General features: G+C 38.4%; 2 protein-coding genes across 17 annotated transcripts in view; one reads left to right on the plus strand and one right to left on the minus strand.

The window, feature by feature from the left end:
• Positions 1-49: 49 nt before the first annotated feature.
• On the plus strand, positions 50-9,952 carry EXOSC8 (exosome component 8). Its single transcript, XM_065829557.2, has 11 exons — positions 50-150; positions 1,566-1,602; positions 2,653-2,716; positions 3,908-3,981; positions 4,518-4,563; positions 5,568-5,673; positions 5,761-5,806; positions 6,062-6,158; positions 7,105-7,225; positions 9,181-9,287; positions 9,740-9,952. Exons 1-11 carry the CDS (start codon positions 134-136, stop codon positions 9,853-9,855), a joined length of 831 nt encoding a protein of 276 aa, XP_065685629.2. The 5' UTR covers positions 50-133; the 3' UTR covers positions 9,856-9,952.
• SUPT20H (SPT20 homolog, SAGA complex component) overlaps positions 9,708-22,435 on the minus strand; it is a 30,961-nt gene continuing 18,233 nt past the window's right edge. For 5 of the 16 annotated variants that reach the window (XM_071804972.1, XM_071804958.1, XM_071804951.1 and 2 more), the window contains 9 exons: positions 21,802-21,919; positions 19,694-19,802; positions 19,303-19,464; positions 17,252-17,564; positions 16,071-16,225; positions 13,657-13,712; positions 11,894-11,999; positions 11,258-11,376; positions 9,708-10,414 (listed from right to left, as the gene is read on the minus strand). In XM_071804972.1, coding sequence (XP_071661073.1) covers positions 10,277-10,414; positions 11,258-11,376; positions 11,894-11,999; positions 13,657-13,712; positions 16,071-16,225; positions 17,252-17,564; positions 19,303-19,464; positions 19,694-19,802; positions 21,802-21,919 — 1,276 coding nt within the window. In that variant the 3' untranslated portion in view covers positions 9,708-10,276. The remainder of the gene's footprint in view (positions 10,415-11,257; positions 11,377-11,893; positions 12,000-13,656; positions 13,713-16,070; positions 16,226-17,251; positions 17,565-19,302; positions 19,465-19,693; positions 19,803-21,801; positions 21,920-22,435) is intronic. The other 11 variants (XM_071804992.1, XM_071805006.1, XM_071804962.1 and 8 more) reach the window with 7 other exon arrangements.

The following is a 22,435-nucleotide window of genomic DNA, read 5'->3' on the forward strand; positions in this document are numbered from 1 at the left end:
CCCGCCGCTGGCGCCCCCCAGCGGTGCGGGCCCGCCAGCGCCGCTCCCGCCGCTATTGCCGCCGCAACCAGCAAAGCCTTCCGGCCGCCGAGTCACGAGGCGGCAGCACATCCGGGACGGCAGCGGCGCCGCTATGGCGACGGCTTTCAAGTAAGTGATGGGCCCGTCGGCCGTTCTGTCCCGCTTCCGCGGCGCTGCGGTGTCCGCCCGCCCTTCGTCCCCTGTGGTGGGTGGGAGCCCGTCTGCCCGCTCCTGAGCGCCGAGCCAGCGCCGCCACGGGGTCCGTTGAGGCCTTTATCCCGTTACCGCCGCGGCCCCAGCAGCGTGCGCCAGGAGGCTCCGTTGTGTGCTCTGCAACTGTGATCGTTTTCTTTGCGATGCTGTTTCCCGTTACGGCAGCGCCGGTAGCCGCTCGGTTTGCGGTAGGCGCCGGCAGAGATAACCCTGCGTCACCGGCCGGGCCGCGAGCGGGTGTCGGGGCCTCCCGTGAAGCTCCCGCTGTTCACGCTCGTGGCCGCGGCGCCCGGCTCTGCTTTGGGGCATCCCGGGGCAGGCCCGGGCACGTCCAGCGGGGAGCTGCCGAGTGCTGAGGGGGCTGGAGCCCCGAAATGTGCAAAGAGGGGCTGAGCGAGCTGAGTTTGTTCAGCCTTAAGGCTGCATGGCTCAGCGTAGAAATTAGTAAGGCCCTAGGCTACCCTTGTCTCAATAAACACTCCTTATAAATTGATCACTAGGGAAGTGATCGTCCCCCTGTACTCAGCACTGGTGAGGCTGCATCTCAAATTCTGTGTTCAGTTTTGGGCCCCTCACTGCAAGAAAGACATTGAGGTGCTGGAGAGAGTTCAGAGAAGGGCAGGGAAGCTGGTGAGGGGGCTGGAGCACAAGTCTGATGAGGAGCAGCTGAGGGAACTGGGGTTGTTCAGCCTGGAGAAAAGGAGGCTGAGGGGAGACCTTATCGCTCTCTACAACTACCTGAAAGGAGGTTGTAGCATGGAGGGTGTTGGTCTCTTCTCGCAAGCAGCAAGTGATGGGACAAGAGGAAATGGCCTCAGGTTGCACCAAGGAAGGGGTTAGATTGGATATTAGGAAATATTTTTCACTGAAATGGTCATCAGGCATTGGAACAGGTTACTCAGGTTGAGTCAACATCCCTGGAGGTATTTAAACGACATGTAGATGTGGCACTTTGGGACATGGTTTAGTGATGGGCTTGGTGGTGTTAGGTTTATGGTTGGACTCAAAATGATCTTAAAGGTTATTTTCCAATCAAAATGAATCTTGGAATTAAAACTAATAGTGGTATTGAGGTGAAAGCTAGTAGTTCTGGTTGGGTTTATGTGCAGGTAGGCTCTTTGTAAGGAATAAACATTTTGGAAGTGAATGTAGTAAACCATCTTAGATCAATTTAGAGTTTCCTTATCTTTCTGTAACCATATTGCTAAGCAGCTTTGCCAGTCGTCTTGATTCTCAAATTATTTGTTGTAGGTTAGTGCTTGCTTATCTTTTTTTGCCATCTCTTACCTACTTGGGAGCTTACATATGAACTTGTTTTCTATTTGTTTTAGAACGGTGGAGCCATTGGAATATTACAGAAGATTTTTGGTGAGTAAAACATGATGCGCATGTATAAATTGCTTGTAATCAGTTTTTTTTGTGCTTGCTTCTGCTTTTCTAATTTGCCTCTATGGAAACCTGAAACTATAAGGGAAAAACAAACTCACTGAACAGAGAAGAAACGAGCATACTTTTCAGAACGTATTTTTCCATTTCTCTGTGGCATTGATGCTGCAGCAGGTTGCATTCCTGTTCAACTTGATGGGTGTTTCTGTTGGCCTACAAAGGAATGCAAGTCAAATTTGACCAAGATGGTGACACAAGTTTGTGTCTAGTACAAAATTTTGTCAGACTAGGCTTTTAGATGCTAATAAAAATAAATAATAGAGGAGATTTCTGCTAACCTTGCTCACTATAACTGTGAAGGAAAACCACTGACTTTTTGGTATGTTAAATTAGTCTGTCCATTACTAATGTAGTATTGACCTACAGATGGGTCCAATATTATTGCAGTCAGTTTTGGTTCTTGTAACTGAACCAAAAGCCTTTGAGAAGCTTGCAATTGTGATATAATAATTCGGATCTACCATGATGGTGAATTGGTGCAATTTCTAATTTAAGGTTCAGGTATTATACAGCTTCTGACTGACAATATTTGAATGTTGGGGTTTTTTTGGGGAGGCATTCACTTCAAAGTTAATCTTAGGAGCTCTACTAGATGGGGATGTGGGAGAGGAATTGCCTGCAAAATCTCAGCAATGCAGATGGGTAGAAACTCCGATTTTAAGGTATTGGTCATTATTCATTCCTGGATGATATTCTGAATCTAGCCTCTTGAGACAATCTATTATATTTGTTTTATAAATAAATGATTTTTTTTTTAAATAGTTTTTTTTGTGAGCCAACAACCACAAACTGCACATCATTTGATAAGAAAAGCTGCCTGCAATGTGGTTGACTTTTCCCTAGCATTTTTGTAAATGCATATTTTTCCTAAAAGAGGATAATACTATTTTATGTGAACTTATGTAGCATAAATATTGGTGTGTTATTTAATAAAATATGTTTTCTAATTTGAACTTTGTAATTTTTGTTTAGAAAGAGAACTGTCGACCTGACGGAAGGGAGTTAGGTGAATTCCGGGCAACTACTGTCAACATAGGCAAGTTGTTATTTTGAATAATAATAATGGGGGAGTTATTATATTATTAGTCTCGGATTACAATAGTTAGTGGCCCTGATGACTTGCTAATTGGTTTCCTTAGTGCTTGCATTTTGAAACAAGAAAGAGGAAGGATTTTTATTTGTAGTTTCAACAAGCATTAAAGAGAATGCATAGTACAGTAGTATATTTGAGCATCGTTATTCATTTCTACTCCTGGGCCAGTATGCACAGCACAGTTTTCGTGCTTGTGGAAGCTAATGTCTCATATCAGCAGCATATGTTAGAGATGCTGAAGGCAGTGTTAGATGTATACTGACCAGTGCAAAATTGATGTCCTAGCATCTTGAGAAAGGCAGTGACTGCCAGCTTCTGCTTTGTTTTAAGCTTGATGAGAAACTGTCTCAGGCGGAGACAAGATACCTCTTATCAGTGAACAGCAGCACCTTACCTGCCTTATAACACTTTAAAATACATGTTAGTGTGCCACCATGGAATAATTGCTGGTTATTGCTCAAACTTGATGCTGTGGATCTCTTCTACAACACGTGTCCAGTTCTAAGCTCCCCAGTATGAGAGAGGCCAACAAAGTGCCACAAAGATGATGAAGGGACTGGAGCATCTCTCCTTTGAGGAAAGGCTGAGAGTTCTGGGACTGTTTTGTTGGAGAAGAAAAAACTGTGGGGGGATCTTATCAACGTATAGGAATACTTTAAGGGAGGGTGCAAAGAAGACAGAGCCAGACTCTTTCCAGTGGTGCCCACTGACAGTACCAGAGGCAATAGGCACAAACTGAAGCACAGGAGATCATCTGTGAATGTGAGGAAACATTTTTTTTTAAACTGTGAGGGGCATTGAGCGCTGGAACTGGTTGCCCAGAGACATTGTGGAGTCTCCGTCCTTGGAGATATTCAAAAGCCATGTAGACGTGATCCTGGGCAACTGGCTCCGAGTGGCCCTGTGTGAGCAGAGGGGTTGGATCAGAGAGGCTACGTTCAGCTGTCCCTTCCAGCCTCAACCGTTCTGTGTGATTGACTGTTCTATAGAGAGATTGTATTCCCACCTAGGATTCATTGAGACTTTGCTTAGCCTGTGTTTGGTATAAATGATTCACTTTGTGAAGGTGGATATTAATTAAGGCCCTTTGAATGTTAAAACAGATTTTATTGAACAGCACTGTCTCTCTTTCAGGTTCAATTACAACTGCAGATGGTTCTGCCCTGGTGAAGTTAGGAAATACAACAGTGATTTGTGGAGTTAAAGCGGTATGGTTGGTTTTTATTTGAACTATGCTGTTGGTTGAACTAGTGCATTTGTGTTTAGAATTAATCTCCTGCTGAGTTACAATATTATGCCAATCAGTTGCAATTAGTCTTTCACCTGAGTTACTTTCAGATGTGAAAATTTATATATAATATAATTGCCTAATCCTACCTGTATAATCTGAGAACGTGTATTTTTGTGGTGTGTATTGTGTATGGGGAAAGATATATACAAAAATCAAGTCTTTGTTATTTCTAGATAAAAGCTGTATAATTTAAGAGTCACTGAATATTGATCAGTTAGTACATTGGTAATTAGTTGGCAAGACTATTAAGTGCCTTATGGCCTCAACTTAACTCCTGGCCTGCTATGAACTCAGACAAATCACTACATGTCCCTGTATTGAGTTTTCCTATAGGAAAAATAGAGGCAGAAACTGATTAAAAATGGCTCTTGTACTGATAACTAGGAAGAAAAATACCATTCATTAATAGAATATCTGGAAAGAAGCTCTTCATTTTTGTCTTTTTTTCTCCAGGAACTTGCTGCACCTGCAGCAGATTCTGCTAATAAGGGATATATTGGTAAGCTTTTCAGTATGGATCCTACTTAGATCTTGTATTTCTTCAGCTAAAAGGCTGTAATGATGGGACAGATTGAATGTGGTGTGAAGACTTCTTAAAAGAATGAATTTGGGTAAAATTCTATTGCTTTCCTTAAAATTAATTTCCAAATTGACAGATAGGAAGTGGTACTTCAGAAATTTCAAAATTTGCTCTGCTTGTGAGTTTTCCATGTAAAGCTACCTTCTTATTGCTGATTCCAGGCCAGGATGAAAACAAACCTGCAACCGGGGGGAAGTTTGTATCTTTAGAGGGGGAAGGTAGTTCGCCTGTAAAAGACTGTGGCATACAAGGTTGTGCAAAGGGACTTTAACTTTGAAGTTCCAGTAGGCAAAAAATTCAACTGTTAAACCCCTTTATTTCTTTGAAACTGTAGAAGTCACAGGGGTACATCCTGACTCCTGTTTGGAGTTTCTTCTGAGATAAAATAATTCAGTGGAACTGAGAGCTTAGACGAAATGCCCTTTTTGTGAAGCATCTCCAAAGTATGTTGTTTTCAGTGAACTTGATTATGCTTAGGTTTTTGTCACAGATGTTTATGCATGTTTTTGCTTCAAGTCTAAAGCATCAGGTTTTAATTGTTGATGAAAAGCAGGTAGCATACCAGTAAAGTCAGGCAGCAAGATGAAAATGCTGTTGTTTCTTCATCTGCTTAAGAATGTATAACTCTTAAGAGTTAGTGTGGGGTCATGATAGCAGGATTACAAACAGAGAATGGTAGTTAGGAGTACATGCTTCTCCATGGAATATATAGTTTCTGAGTGTACTACAAGTTCTTTAATACAAATTCATGCATAACTTTATTTTTGAGGGGAGAAGTAGGAAGGCTTGATTGAAAAATTCTTGATCTTGCCTTTCATTTGAAGTACATAAAGTGGTATTAAGAGTGTGTATTGTCTTATTTCTATTTTGGTATCCCATTGCTTGCTTTCCTTAGTTTATGACTAATGATTCTTGCTACCTAGTTCCAAACGTAGAACTGCCACCCCTCTGTTCAACAAGGTTTCGCTCTGGACCGCCTGGTGAAGAGGCTCAAGCAGCAAGCCAGTTCATTGCAGATGTGATTGAAAAGTAAGAATCATCTTAATGCATTTAAAGCACAGACAACTCTGCAAGACGATTTTCTGTTTACTGGTTTACTCTCTTGTTTTATTTCAGTTCACAGATGATAGCGAAAGAAGATCTATGTATTGTGAGTGGCAAGGTAAGTTGTATCTCGAAATGAAGATGGATGTACTAACAAGGTCAGAGCGTTGAGACATTAAAGAAGGCATTTGGGGTTATAGGTTGTTTTGTTGTTGTTTTTGCTTTTTAGTCTTCGTAGCTTGGTTTACAGGTGGAAGTGTTAAAAGCGTATGATAAAATAAGTATCATTGTTCATGTGTCCAGCATTTTCTTAGATATTGCATCATTTGTTTAACTCTGCTAATATCTCACATGTGCAAACCTTTTTTGACAGCTTGCTTGGGTGTTATACTGTGACATCATATGTCTGGACTATGATGGAAACATTTTGGATGCCAGTGCCTTTGCTTTGTTGGCAGCATTAAAAAATGGTAAGTCTTCTCTAGAGCAAGAGACACACTCAGATTAGCATTTCTTGGAGAAATGTGTTAGCTTTGAATCATGGTGAGTAGGTAACTGATTCACAATTCCTTAAGACTGCTTTTTTCTTGTCATTTGAATGCTGTATTACTAAAATGCAAATGTAAAGTAGAAATGATGGTATGGATGCCATAGGTGTGTAATGCCTGGGGAGCAGGATCTTTTTGTATGTGTATTATTGGTCTCTTAAAAGACCAATAGCTCTTCTGCCATGTGTTCTGTGTCAGATATCAATCTTTCAGCAGTGGTTATAAATGTCTGGATCAGGGTCTGACCTTGTTAATGTATTTTGTGTAGGCAGAATTAGTTGTTTGGGGCATTGCTTATTTGTCACAACAGAATATTCCTAGTTTAATGTATTCACAGGTATGTGGGTTGTAAGTGCACGTCAGAAGCAGTATGAAGGGAAGCTTACGGCAAGGCCTCCTTTTCCGAGTTGCTTGCCTTTGAATTCTTACAGTTACTCTGCTCTTGATTTTCTTGTCTCCATCACTATACAGGTTGTCAGAGCAAGGGTCAGCTGGAGGTTAGATTGCACTGATCTTTATGTGTCCAGGCTCTTGGGGAATAGTACTTTTTGTTAAATATTACTCTAAAGGTATTTGTTTGGCCCTTTGGAAGCAGAAAATGTTTCTGTGTAGGGCAGAATGTTAGCTTGAGGAGAATACTGTACTTTCTCAAATGGGTAGTTCTGAGCTAAACACATTCCTTGTATTCTAGAAATTTTTTTGTATGGAACACGAGTAACGTAGCCAAAACTCTGTTCTGGTCTGTTTTCAGTGGCTTACCAACACAGTAAAAGAACAGCTTAAATATTTCTGCAGTCTTGGACATCTCTAGTCCTGCTAAAACCAGCAATGTTTGATATTATACTACTGTCATTTTTCATTTCTTCAGTACAGTTGCCATCAGTTACTATAAATGAAGAAACCGGTTTATCAGAAGTTAATTTAAAACAGAAGAATCGTTTGATTATCAGAAAACATCCGGTTGCCACATCCTTTGCTATATTTGATGAGTAAGTTCGTAACTTTTGTACTTATGAAAACAACTGTGAAAGACAGAGGATGCTGCCAGTGATGTTTCTGCACTTCTTCTGCCCTTCTGCCAGTAAAGAGCGTGCAGTCTCAGGCAGCGCCATTTCGCCTGATCTTAAATCCACTCTCTTGTTGAACTGACCTGTTGTTCTGTGATATGAGAAGGCAGAACAAAAGTCTGTCCAACTTCTTCCTGTGACTTAAAGCAGAATTGGTTCCCAACCTAAAAAACACACTGAAAAGTATGGGAATAGGTATTGGTTTATATTTTTGCAGTATCTTTAAGACGAAAGAATGTTAACAATGCAATTAACATTTTGGAAGCCTATGTGAATACCTGATATGAAAGATGGTAGTTTTTGAACAGCTCATACCAAGGATTTAGCCAGGAGAGGAAGTGATGGTCCAGTTAGAACAACAGAACCTCTGGATAACTGAGAACATAATTACCCAAGATGAAGTACAACCAGAACTCTTAAGTCATTGTTCACGTAGGTAAAGAATCTGATTATGAGAGTTCAAAATAATCACATCTGATAACTTGACTCCTCACCTGAAATGGTTTACTGGCTCTTCATTAGTCCAAGTATGTTAAATATGTGTTCTGCTGCTCTTTATAAGAAATGCCGTTATTTACGGTAGTATCCATTTGAAAAGTAGAAAATGACAAATATGATGCTTTACATACTCTGGCTTCCAGAGGCATTTTTCTTCTGTGTAAAAACCCTCCTTGAATACAAAAAACTTGTGGGTTGCTGGGTGGTGTGGCCCTGGGTGAGGAGCACTGGTGCAGAGCACTGCGCAGCTCCACAGCTGGCCCCTCTGGAGTCAGCCTCTACCTAAACAGTCTGGTGCATCAGACCCTCCATGCGTGCCAGCTCCCTGTGTCACGCAAAGGGCCGATGCGGCACAGAAGGTAGAATTAATAAAGCAATATTTCTGAGTAGCGTAGGTACGGAATGTTTTTGTTACACTATTGCTATTATTAAATGTCAATCTGAAACTGTTGGTGAAGTTTTACATTACTCAAAAATACTTTAGTTATGCATTGAATTTGAGTTCAAATTGAAAAGCTGCTTACCCTTCTATTTTGTGTAATCGGCTTCTGTAGCCTCACTACTGTGCCTTCCCCCTGCAAACTTGCCATAAACATCACTTAGCATAGGTGCACTCGAGATGCTAAATCAAGTTTGATTACATCCATAATAAATTTTAGTTTAATGGTGTAAACTGATGCTTCATGAAGGCTTCAGTTAGTCTTTCCTGTCAAGATACGTGCACTTCAGCCAAAAGTCTATGATGATAGTGATTTTTAAAAATTATTTTCTAAAGAAACTAAAGCTGAATGGTGGTGGTTCAGCTTTTTATAAGCTCAAGCTCTTCTTGTGCAAAGTTGGCTTATAATTTAGATCCTCTTCTTTCTTTTTCCACTAGTTTGCTCCACTTTTAAGTTAGTAAATGGTTAAAAAATAACAATATATTGAATCTCTTTTAATGATCTGCATCACGTGATGTACAACGGCTTATTTTGGCTGCCTTAAGCAACCCAGTACATCTATTTGCTAACTATTCCAGTCTAAGTGGTGTTAAGAGTTTTCAGGTAACAAAGAGAAAATTACTTTGGTGAATTTACCATTGGAAATGAGTTTTGCCTTAAGTTCTAGTAGAGATTAGCGCAGCCTACAACTAAAAACAATGCCATTTTCTTTGCATAACTATGAAATAAATGACTGCATATTGCAAATAGCAGTTTAATGGCATTTTCCTGCAATACATAGGTTTCAAATCCATCTAGCTTAGGCATAAAGCTGTATTTTCAACAGTTAGTATTTTAACAGACATACATACTTGAATATGTAGAATCTCCCACTTCATTTTTTGTTTATTTTTTAAACAACCTATACTAACATGCCTGCATATGTTTTTCTTTCACAAGCACATTACTCATTGTTGATCCAACTGCTGAAGAAGAAGACTTAGCAACTGGAACAGTAACTATTGTAACTGATGATGAAGACAAACTGTGTTCTGTCCACAAACCAGGTACTTCCAAGTTTATTGCACAGGAACCTATGGAGATGATAATTTTCTATTGACCTGTATGTTATGTACCTGCTTTTCTTTGTAAAATGTGTGTGCTTTATGGTAAGAAGCTGTTTGCTTGAAATTACTTGCTCTTGAAATTGATTTCGAAGAAGGTGGCATAAGTGAAGTTGTAGGTCCCCATGACTGTTGTAGGTCCCTTCCAGCTGAAACAGTCTTAAAGTTCAAAAAGAAGTCACAGCTTGACCCACATACTCAAAAATCTGTCCTTTGCTTTATATCTCCTGTTATACCTTCAGTTTTGTTTTATTTTCCTCAGGCTAGAGTTGAGGTTGCTGCATGCTCCCCAGGTGAAATTACTGTATTACTTAATACTCTCATTTGGAAAACACATTTAGAGATACTTAACTGTAGCATATATAGAAAATCAAATTGTTGCCTTTAATTTTTAGGTGGAAGTCCTCTTACAGGAGCCAAGCTTCAGGACTGTATCACCAGAGCAGTTACAAGACACAAAGAAGTAAAGAAGCTGATAGACAAAGTAATAAAAAGTATAAAGCCCCAATGAACAAAGAGAGAGATCTTTTCAAAAATGAATTTGTAAAAATTGTATTTGTTACAGTGTTCACAAACCTTTTATACTAAATAAACAAATACCAATACTACATTTACAAAGTTCATTTTTTCTAAAATGTTTTCCACCCTTATACTATATACAATGCTGCTGAGTAGTAAAAATACAAGATAAAACATTCTGTTAAAAAAATTAAGTGACTTAAGGAAACCAGACTCTAGCTGCTTTATAGATGAAAGCTCTAAGCTCTGTAGAGTTGGCTTCCAAACACAGTTCATTTATTTCAGTGTAATGTCAAAAATTCATTTTCCACCAGTAATATAAAACATTTGCTTTTAAGCTTTCTCCTTTTTAATCTGAAAAAAAAAGTCCCCTCTAAGTCAGTTTCTTTGGAGGGGTGGGGGGAAGGCAATTCTTAGGATTTTGGAGAGGCTGATGTGCCTCTTTTCCTTTTACTTTTTGAGTGGCTGCCTGAATGCTGTTGATGATGCAGGTGAGCTGCTTGTGCTGCTGCTGCTGCCATAGCCATTTGATGCTGCAAGAATCGCAACTGCTGCCATGAGGGAGAATGAAGAGAAAAAGTTTGTTAGTGTTAACTATAAAGTTACTTTTCATGTCAGAAGAATGAGAGGAAAGGGGGGGGAGAAATGGAAAGAAAAAAAATGAGGAAGCACCAGGCTGACAGAAGGAATACACCACGTACTGGAGAAATGAGTACAGTCAAGCAGCACCAGTGGCACAGAAGCCTGTGGCTTGAGGGCATATCTAACGGGTTACATGTGTACTTGGACAGATTTGTTCCTTTGCCCTTTCTCCCCATTGCAGTAACTGCAGTAACTCAGCAACTTCAGTTAATGTTTGGGTTACATAGTACTTTCTTAAGACAGTATCTTCTTAGTGTGTGCATTGTATGTATTTTCTGTATGTATCACAGAGAGGAGACTCTGTTAAAAAAAATGTAAATATTATTATAAAGCATCTGAATGAGAGGATGCTAAAGGAATGCTTTGTCAGAGCTGTTGCTTCCACGTACTGACTGTAGCAGTGCTACATTTGAACTCACAGGTGCTTACATTCATGCTGGTTTGATATCTGTTAGCACCTGGCAGAGCTTATTTCGATATGTGCCACAAGCACTCCTTGAATGTTAGCAAATCAGGAAGGTGGATGGCTTAAATGAATAAAAATAAATTCAGTGCTCCAAGTTGAGAGAACCACAGATTTCACATCTTTCATGACACAGTTTGCCAAAATGCATGTTTTTTCCATTTGCAAGACCATAAAGACATTTGGAATATTTTTTTTCTTAAAGGGGCAAGGTTGTTGGTTTTGGAGCTAAGAATTGTATTTTTTTTTTTTTTTTTTAAACACAATCAGAGTGAAGTTGCTGGATTACTTGTATCTGTTGCTGCTGCAAGGCTTGTTGTTGCTGTTGTAAGGCAGAAGAGAGCTGGAGTCTCTGCTGAGGAAGGCCTTGCCCAGGTCTGTTCACAGCACAGCCAAGCTGAGACAACACTAAGGAAGGAGAAGGGGAAAGCAAGCAGGTCAGAGAGGTCAGGGTTGGGGAAGGAAGACACAGGAATAGAGTGTTAAACAGAAAAGGGGGATCAATAGAATTTGCTTCAGAGTCAAACTGGAAACAGCACAGAATCAAGTATTTATGATATACATACTCTGTTAGTTAGAACATACTTAGATTATGAAGTGCTTGTGGAGACACAAGAGGTTTCTCATACTGGATGTTAAGCACACAGTTAAACATTCCTCAATGAAGTTTGGCATAGAAGTTCCCTCTACTTTCTTTTGTATCAAGCATGTCGTCTTTTCATGTGATACAATCAATTTACTACACTTAACTGCCAAACAAAGCAGAAAAGTGCATACTTTGGAAGTAAAAGCTCACTGTTTCTTGTATAATTTATGTGCTGATAATAGTAAATTGTTCTGATCTGATGCAAGACCAAACTTCATTTCAGTGTGAATTTATCAAGATACACACTTAACTGCAAAAGGAGGCTCAGCAAGCACATACCTGTGGCTTGAGGTTGCATAAAATTCCCTACTCCAGTCAGGTTAATTACAGCAGCTTGTTGGGCAGATAATGCCTGATCTTGACTGGATGAACCTTGGTCAGACCCCTAGCAAAAATGAAATGCTTGATCCTTATTACCAAAATTCAGTATCAATGAATAAGTAAATAAAGCCTATGTGAAGGCAAACTTTTGAAGTGCCATTTCAAAACATTTAATTCTATATCTTCTAGCACGTGTAGATACAGGCTATAATGTAGTCACTATAAAGCAGAGCAAACTGATGCTGAATGCCCCAAGATAGGCATAGTGCCACTTCTACCAAAACGGCTGTTACCCAGCAGAAGTCCCATCAACTTCCCTGCAGTCAGCAGAGGCTGCAGTTCATGGTTGTCATGACATTTCCTTTCCCAACCACAAAGTCTTCAGGTGACACCTGAAACCATCCATGTGCAAAGGTCCTAATCAACCAAAATGGGAAATCTCTGAAATTTACATTCCTATGTTCATATTGTGCCACACACTCCTCAATTTCATAAAAAATACAAACCCTGCTTTTAAAATTTTCAGAACAGAATAGTCCTCACAGTAAGCCCCCAAATGGAAATAGTGGAGTCTGATCTAGAATCTACTGAAGTCAAAGGGTACTGAATTACAGTGTCTTCTAGAACTTAAATCATGCATTGATTCATAAAGTGGGGAAATAAAGTATTATATAATAAGATTTAAGCAAACTGCATGGCTTATCAGTCATAAAAAAACAAAAAACCCCAAACAAACCAAAACAAAAAACCCCATTTTGAGCTGGTGTATTTCCAGCAGTTGTGGTGGTTCTTTAGAATAACCATATGAAGTAATGCCACTAAGATCTAGGTAAACGTGACCAAAATACTACACATTAAGAAGACATCATCATGGTGTGATGTGAACAAAATGCTAAAGTGAAACAGTCTTGATTCAATATGGAATCATGCATACACAAGCATTTAGTTTTATAGAAGAGCTCTGCTCTGGCATAATTGTCTCCCATGCCTGCCCTTTTCCATATTTCCAGAGTGTGTACAAGAGTGGGAGGAGGAAACAGCAAAACTACAGCTCATCTTTTACTGGTATTAATTTATTTGAAGCATGGTGCAACACTTGTGGAACACTGAAGCTGCACTTCTGCACCTGTAACTTCCAGCTGACTTCAAGATCCAGTTCCACAAGCACTCTCTGTTCTGCTTTTAAATGGAGCTATGACAATGCAAACAACTCTACCTCACATTTGCATTTGTATGTATGCTTAGTGGAAAGAAAACATTTACAGACCTTGCAAACTCCCTATCTTACATAAACTTGTACTTCCATTATCAGAAGCTCTTTCAAAGCTATTCCTGCACCTACCTGTGCATGTTCAGCTCAGCTTTTAGGCCTTATATGTATTAACCCGAGTGATTATATGGTACTGTTTTGTACTTTAAAAATACTAATAACAAGAACTTCAGTTTAAAGAATGAGTTGCAATAAAAGCTTAGGCAAATCCTGAACGTAGAAGTTTGTATTTTAGGATTAATCTCTTGCATTCAAATGTCAGCATTTTTAGATTGTTACTAAGAACTAGCTGCTTTGTTGTAAACTAAGTGATTAAAATTTGCAGCAAATGGTACATCTGGTCAACTGGCTGCAAAGATCTGTTGGGGGCAATGCAGTAAGCAACACAAAACAGGTATCTAAAGAAAATTAAGAAATTATCAGTAGTATTGTGTCCAAGTATATCAATTACCTGTAGAAGATTTAAAGGCCGAAGATTTGATGCATTTTTCAAACCAAAGGGGCCGCCTGTTAAAGAAAACATCTCTTTATTAGTTGGAAGTCTTAATTACAAAAGTGTATTACAATTAATACACCTTTCCACTGGGATTATTTCTAAACATTTTAAAGTGGGAAAACTGTCATGTCTAACTCTATACTTAATACAACACTGCATTTTCTGTAATGTTGGTGAGTTCATAGTTATCCAGACTCAAGGTTAAAGAGACCTTACTGAACAGAAAGAAAACTGTATCGCTACTGAACACTGTACCTGTAACCTATTACCTGTTAATGTGTTTACACAAAGGTCAATATGGAGAATATTGTAGCAGTTATTCTTCAGTGATTCTTCTGGTTTTAAAAAGTTTCACTGTTTGTATAGTAAATCCAGAAATGTCCAAGGGCTCAGTAAAATAACAGGCTCTCAGTTTCTCAATCACTAACAGAAAATAATCCCACCCAAAATCTTAGCAGCTGCCCATCCCTCCAAGGGCTTCTGGCAATAGGTATCAGCCTTGTAGAGCTTTTGGCATTATTCCACACAGCACTCTTCAAAAACTACGCTAAAAAAGATGTATATGTAGTATGCTATGAGTTGGGTACAGAACTGATACAAACGCTCCAGTAAAACAGCAGCTGTCAAACAGAATCCCCCAGAGGTCTGCCACCGACCCAGCTCAGCTCGCTACTCCTGTCTGCTATCTGGGCAACAGCATAGTATGTAAAAATCTGTGACACCAAACTGATAAAGGCTGATAGTGCTTGAAAGGACAGAATTAGAATTAAAAGTAAGCCTAGGAAACTGAAAAAGGGTCCAAAACTCAATAACATCAAATTAAAAAAAAAAAAAGACAAATGAACAAGTACAAAATTGTAACTAGTTTGGTCTATACAGCAAGAAAGGACGAGAGAAATTACAGCAAGTCACAAACATAGCCAAATCATCCATACCACAAACGACAGAACACACAAAAGAACCTCTTCACACAGTTTACATTTATAAAACTCACTGTCACAAGGTGCCGTAGATGCCAAAAATATAAATGGGTTCAAAAACCAATTAGATAAATCCACAGAGTAGAAGTCTAGCACAGGATATTAAGCACAAAGATCCGCGTGGATTGTCTTCAGCTGAGAAAGTCTCAAAGCTGTAGATGGCCAGAAGAGGTACGGTTGTATACAAGGGCGTTTCACACCTTTGCCTCGTCTTAAACTCTCTCCTGAGCATCCTCTAATGGCGACTGTCAGAGACCGAATATAAACTGGACGGATTTTCGGCCTAAACCAGTAAACCCATTCTTATGGTAATGTAATGCTGTTGCAAAAATACAAATAAAAAATAGGCAGACCTCATTTGGGGAAATGTTAACAGGAATGTTGTGAAAGAGATGATATGCATTTATTCTGCTGTGCTCCACAGTGGTAAATCAGCCAGGCTCAGGCTTGTGTCCAGTTTTGGTTATCACATTTTAAGAAGGATGTAAGCAAATTGGACAGTCTAGAAGAGAGTGACAGGATTATGAAAGGATTGAAAAAATACGACCTATCAGAAAGAGAAGACAAATGTGGGACATGACAGCATGTTTGATACTTAGAAAGTAAAGAGAGAGGGTGAACAACTATTTTTCATGTGTGCAAGGAACAGGAGAAAAAAAATAATTTAATTTGCAATTAAGGAGATGCATTGTAATTAGAAGGAAGCATTTTGTATGGATAAAGACCTACTCCAAACAGCTACCAAGGGAGACTGGATTCTTCTGTAGCGAAGGTAATTAAAGCCAGTATAGATAAAAATCGGTTCAATATGCTTTAGACACATTTGACTCTGCCTCAGTGTAAGGGATGGATATCTTGAAGTCTCTTCCATACCTCTGAATCCATAATCATACATTAGAGTTTTTCATCCTTATTATTTTTTCAGAAAAAATAAACTAAGAATTTAAATGCTGCCTTAATGAATATTGAGGCATACAGATTTAAACAGTCATACTGGAAGGCAACAAGGAACTAATTAATGGTCCTGCTAGAAAAAAGCAGTACCGGTGACAGAATAAAACGCCCCCGCATTTAAAAAGTGAGGCCTCTTCCTAAGCTCAGTTGTGCCTTTGTTCTTGTAGTTGTTATCAATGTTGCATTTGAATTTGGACTTTCTCTCAAATTTCCTTTTGTGCATATCACACAATCCAGCCTAGCTCCTCAAAATCACTTTCAATCAATCACAAATATTGCCTACACTTTCAATGCAAAAATACGTATGCTGTTCCCCAGCTCCAGCCATCAAATCCACAATCTGTTCACACAATGGCCACTTTCGTCCATTGTTCTCACAGTATGTTTCACTCTGTCCCTACCTGAAAGGTGGCTTTTCAACTCATTCACACTAACCTGCTTGAGAGGCAGACTGCATTGCAGCAGGCAGCACACCTGGTACCAGACCTCCTGATGGTAAAATGCCACTCAGGTTTATACCTGCAGGGGCTATGGCACCAGTGTTGCACCCCAACATGGGGTTTGAACCGCTCATCAGTGTCTGTGCTCCACTGTAGAAGAGGAAAGACAACACATCAAACCCAGGTGGTACAAGCAAATCTGAGTAAATCTTTGCCCTCTCTCTCATAACAAGTAAACCAATTATTTGCTGTAAATGGGATTATGGATAAAGCATCAAGGCAGCTTAAAAAAAGTCATTATGCCTAGGGTACAATAAATACGTAAATTCATACGCTTGGCATATTTTTTTCTTTGGTATAATCTATAGGAAAAAAAACCCAAGAGGTTCTTCTATTCTACAAATGCTGAAAGATGAACAGCCTTCAAAATGGTTGTACCATCACAGCAAAAAGTTAAGGAACAGGTTTGTTTCCTTTTTGCCCTATGAAAGATCTCTCCAATTGATCAATAGTGATCAACTCCTGAACACAAATGTCCAATACTTGCACTGAAGCACACTATATGTCTTATACTGATCATCTTACACTGATCACAGAATTTCATTCAGTTTAAAAAGCAGTTCAGATTATACCATAAAATCTATTCTTGGCAACAGCATTTTTTCTTTAAAACCACAAAATGAGTTTTAAAAATCAAATAATTTTAACCTTAATATTTGATTGTTAGAAAACAGATTTGTCATTTTCTTGTATTTTACATAGGCACTTCAATATCAAATCTCCATTTTTCATTTAGAGTGGTCTGCATAGGATATTCCACCTCCTCTCCAATTAAAGTTTCCAAACTTAAAGTGCAAAACATTAGAAACCACTTAAACTGAGGTTAAGCCTTATGAAATTCAGCTATGTGCATCCAAAAAGCTGAAAGCACAATTTTCTTAACAGACCTCTTCAGTATTCTGACAGTAGGTGCCTTATATTTGAGAAATACAAATAGTTTCTAGTGGCTCTTGGCTTCATGATTACAAAGTGAATGATCTTTCTGTGCTGCAGATCCTGAAAAACATCTATCCTAATGGATGCTGGACAGTCCTGTACCATTCCCACCCTCCTCACCCCACCGTCCCAACCACCAACCCGCCCAGGGCAAATTAAGAACCCATCATAACAACTTACCACACAGAGCCCACTACATTGATGAAGTTAAGTCCTGCAGGGTTTGCCATGACCTGGGTGGAGGTTGTTCCTGTAGTAATGGATGTTACCATGGTGGAAAGAGGAATGGTCATTACAGGCAGTGCCTGGCTCAGAGACATTTGCTGCTGAGCAAACGGGGTTAACAAAGTGGGCTGAGGGGTGAAGCCTGAATCTTGGGGAGTAGGGGTGGCAGAAGGGGTAATAGGAGTTGAGCTCTGAGCATCAGGAGGGTGTGGGGTCGATGAAGGGGTGTTGGTTGGAGTAGGAGTAGATGGTTTAGGAGTTCCAGACCCTGCTCATTGAGAAAAATAAAAAGTGCTAGTTTGTTATAAAAGGCCAGTCCTTTTTGTAGAATAAGGTTAATGGAGTTGTATTTAGCACTGACAATTTGTTCCATTTCTTAGACTGCAAGTGTTAATTCCTACATGACACGAGTGTTGCAGCACGCACTCGTTAAGGATGCAGCATAACCACAAAGAAAACCCATTCTCCATGCTTAGCTCCTTAAGCCATCCATCCATCTGTATCCTCCATTAAGCCCTTCCATTATTTATCCTATGTTAAGTCATAACTCCTTCAGAAACACTTAAAATGAAATAAAACTACTTCTTAGTGACAATTTTAACCTAATGTTTTTGTCCTAAGATGTTAAACATATAGTCTATATGCACTGTCTGCACAATAGCATTGTGTTAAAAACATATCATGGAAAACAACAGATTCAACAAAGAACATATACTATTTCAATGATCGTGGGGTTGATCTAAATTTCATCAGATAGCTAAACTCCCATTTGCCTAATTTTGATAAAACAAAAATATTTTTTTAGTATTTAAGAACCAGAGGATAATACTGCATCTCTGAAAGTTACTGTGTAATTCCTTCTGCTTAAATGTAGCATGTGTAACTGTATTTGCTGTGAATGCAGTAAGTACAGTTTATCAATAGAAAAGAAAGCAAGAACCCAAAAAAGCTTGAGGTGTGTTTTTGTTTTCCTTTTTTTTTTTTTTTGGCTTTCATGTCCTGCAGAAAGAAAGGAAATAAATGCGAATCTCCAGCTGTTGTGAGCAGAGCCTTACAACTAACCGTGTGTGGTAGATTTGCACAACTCATAATGCTAACAAAAAACCAAGATGAATAGGTTTGAAGATAACTTATAAGTTTTCTTTTTTTCTTTGTGCAAAACAAGAAGGCAGAAAAGTTACACCTTTTGAGCTATCCAGATTTAAAGTTATTTAATGCAAAAAGTGTATTATAATACTGTGCAGGACACTGTAATGTGCAGTCTACAATTATTAAAAAAATGAAAAACTGCAGCTATTATTTCTCTTTGTACAAATCTGTTCACGAATTGTCTCAAGACGCATATAAATTTAAAAAAAAAATGTTTACGATCTCTAGCTAGTATTACAATGATCCTGTCAGTGTTAATGAAAATACTTAAGCTAGGATGTCACTTAATATTGAAATTTACATTTTAACACCTGAGAATATGGTGCTATCATCATCAGCATCACCACCACACTTGCAATCAGCAATGATTTGTAAAACAGTGTAGGAGTGTTTTAAAAAATCATCTTATCGTTTATTGTATCACCACCTTGGGACTGATCAGATTATACACATACATAGAGATACAACTGCACCAGTTCCTATAACATTTAAAAAACCAGAAACTGATCTAACATACTGTTTTTACACCGGATGAAAAAAAAAATCTACACTTTGGAATTTTATCTCATCACATTGTCTATCAGCCTTTCATAAATGACGAGATCATACTAATTTCATAAAACGTATTAAAACGTATACACAGAGGGTGCATACATATATACAGAAAAAACGAACACAGTTACAATAAACATAAAATACATACAGTGAACAAGAAACCTGCCTAAAGCTGCACAACTTATACAATTTAGGATACACTGTACACTTGAGTTTCATCATTCCACAGGTTAAGAAGTTTATCTCAGGAAGCATTTATGCAAAAGCCTAAGATTTAATGGAGAATTTAGGTCGTGACTCACTTTGTGAAGAGCTCGCAGGAGACATGGCAGCTGGAGAGAGCATGCCAACTTGATTAAGATCCATAGATTGTTTCCGAGAAAGACCAGGAGGCTTAGGAGGAGGAGGAGGTGGAGTTGGGGATTTTAGATGGCCACTTGACTGTTGTGCACTGAAAATATTACCTGAAATAACAGAATTAAAATACATCATTGTTGTCTGAGTACATGTTAACTCAAGTATTTGTTAGGATACAATTTTGTGAACAACAGAATCAGAAATCAACAAAATGATGCTCTTTTCATAGAGAATCTTTTTTTTTTTTTTAATTAGATCTTTACTAGAAGGATATCATGTCATTTTACAACAGCCAGAACACATAGAAAGAAGATGCCCAAGTCCATAAATAATTACCTGAAGAGCTACTTCCAGAACTTGAAGGTAATTTGATGGGAGGAGGTCGGTGTTTTACACCTTTCCCCAACACCGAAGACTGAACAGAGCCTGATAAACTTTCTGGCTGCTAGGAGGAAAGAGAAATTAACACTACCACAGCAATAATGTGAGCTTCTGCATATTTGAACAGAAAAGACAACCCAATTAATTTTTACTAGACTTCTCAAAAACATGACAAAATTCCCTTCAAACATTTCAGATTTTTATTTATTTTAAAAACATAGCCTATGGCTGTCTCCTTTTAGATAAAAAGCTTACCACCAAGAAGCAGCTTGAAAGTGCCAGTAAAATTTAAAGCCAGATTAAAAAAAAAAAAAAAAAAACGGAGTTTCGCTCTTCTCCACAGTTCTGAAATCATTCTTCATAACTTCTTATAAATACAACAGTGAAAGATGCATTTTAAATAAAAGCACAATTTGGTCTTACTTGAAAAATAACATAATTTCATTCATTCACCATCTGTATACATCTGCCATTTCCAACGAATAAGGATTCAGAGAACAGGATCAGATTTCCTGATTCTGGGAGTAGAAATTTAAGTAGTTTCAGGCAAATCCCACTGACCCATTGCATTGACTTCAGTAATCTATTAGAGGAAAGGTGCTCCCTTTCTCTTTGTTCTTACAGCCTACTTATCAGATGGTTTGAACATGAATTACCTTCAGGTAATCAAATCTGGAGTTCTCAATCATGTACAACAGATCTTGAATCCATAATTCCAACAGCTGACACCATCAAGAAACTCCACAGTGAAACACATTTACAGTTACAAGTCTATATATTTTTACCTAGAGTTCAAAAACTGCTGAAACTATTCAAACTATAGAAAATGAGGTTCTCAACAATTCAGAGTGGAATATTTCAGTGCTGGAGCCTAAATTAGATGTGCATAGGCTAACAAATCAGAGCATCCACCATTGTGCAGAATCCATCTTTTTGGATAGCTTAGTTTCCACTAATTCTTAGTAATAAGAGATAGTTCCTCTGCATGTTTCTAATAGCTCGCTTATAAAAAAGAAATTTTTGAGGACAATTCTGAGGATTACCTTTCTCTTATACTATTAAAAACTGCTTTGTTCATTCTCAAAATAAAGACTAATGCCACATTCAAAAGAGGACTAGGTCATTAAGTAGAGTAACCCCGCTAACTTTGGTCCAGCTTACACTGGGGGCTTGGACAGCCAGACAAGATGACTTCCGGAAGTGTCCTTTCCCCCAGGTTATTCTATGATTTTAAGATTTATACATATAATATATACACATATGCATGCATATATGTCTACACACACATACAGAAACACTCATACTCCTTTCTGCAACTGCTGGCGTCTGCATGGTGTTCTTCTGGCTGCCACCAAGACCCACCTCTTTCAGAACAATGTTGTTGCAGTTTAAAATTAGGTATTTAGGGGAAAGATGTAGCAAAGGAAACAGCCTAATGGATACCAAATTAATTTACTAGTTGGAGCCTAAATACAGTTCTCCACTAGAGTACTGGAATCTGACCAAGAAAGCCAGAGGCAGCGAGTAAAACACAAGGTGATACCAGCAGGTATGAGAATTTGGCAATGTAGGAATTACTACAGAATGTGTACAGACATATGCACTTTAAAGTGCTTTTTTTTTTTGTTGTGTTGTCTTTTTTTTTTTTCAGTTTTGATCTTCAAACTACAGAGAAAATAATTTTAATCATTTCTAAAGGTAAAAGAAAACAAGTTCAGCTACAGCATCTGCTTCTGTGTTTGCTGACCTGTAAAATTAAATGCATAGCTGTATTTTACTATACTGCTCTGTGAAAGGTTCATCTGAACCTTCATCTGAGCAAAACCTTGGAGCTAAAATCCCCCAGAACAACAAAACAACATGGCTAGAAGACAACATTTGAACACAGAAAACACAAGTGCTTTCCTCTAACTTTTCCAATACACTCACTCTGAATTATTATAAAACATTTAAAAATTCATTCAGAATAAAAAATTTAGGTTTACTTTTAAATATGGATAGCGAAAATTATTCTAATAATTCAATAATCAAGTGAAAATAAATGTATGGCTTAATAAACTCACTTCCATTTCCTTCCCTGGAGAAAGATGACTAAGATTGACTGATCCACCTGAATTATGAAACATTTTCACAGGACATTTAGCTTCATTTTGTACTAACTCCTGATACTGGTTCACCACTCTGAAACAAACAATGAAGACATAAAAAGATAAACAACATTGGACTTCTAAAGTAGATACACATATGTAAACACATAATTGTATATGTTACATAGTCATATATTATTTATTTTATACAGAAGTATATATTATGGAAGTATATATCTACATACAGATGCACATATATAAAACAAATCTATATTTCTATATATCACACTACTTTATGCTCCTGGGCTCTTTTCTTGATTTTCTTCCATTTTAACTTCTATTTTAATCATGGTCTTTTTCTAATGCAAAATACAGGTGTTTTTAAGAAACAAGTTCAAGCAACAGTCTTTTGAAGGAACATGCAGAAGAGTAGACAGAACAGTTCCCTTTCCAAAAGCAACTGCAGCTCTTTGGGATGTCAGTCAATGGGGATCCCATTCCCTTCACATGGGTCCAGAATATACTATAAAGCTGTGTCCTTCGCTTATGCTCCCTGTGGAACAGTCAGCTCTCCTTTGATTTGAGGGCTGTGTCAGATGCGTGCTCTAAA

The sequence above is a fragment of the Patagioenas fasciata genome, chromosome 1 (assembly GCF_037038585.1).
Source record: "Patagioenas fasciata isolate bPatFas1 chromosome 1, bPatFas1.hap1, whole genome shotgun sequence".
Taxonomy (NCBI): domain Eukaryota; kingdom Metazoa; phylum Chordata; class Aves; order Columbiformes; family Columbidae; genus Patagioenas; species Patagioenas fasciata.

Coding starts and splice junctions, on each gene's coding strand:
- EXOSC8 (XM_065829557.2), top strand. Junction 1,603..2,652: donor AATATTACAGAAGATTTTTG/GTGAGTAAAACA, acceptor ATTTTTGTTTAG/AAAGAGAACTGTCGACCTGA. Junction 3,982..4,517: donor TGATTTGTGGAGTTAAAGCG/GTATGGTTGGTT, acceptor TTTTTTCTCCAG/GAACTTGCTGCACCTGCAGC.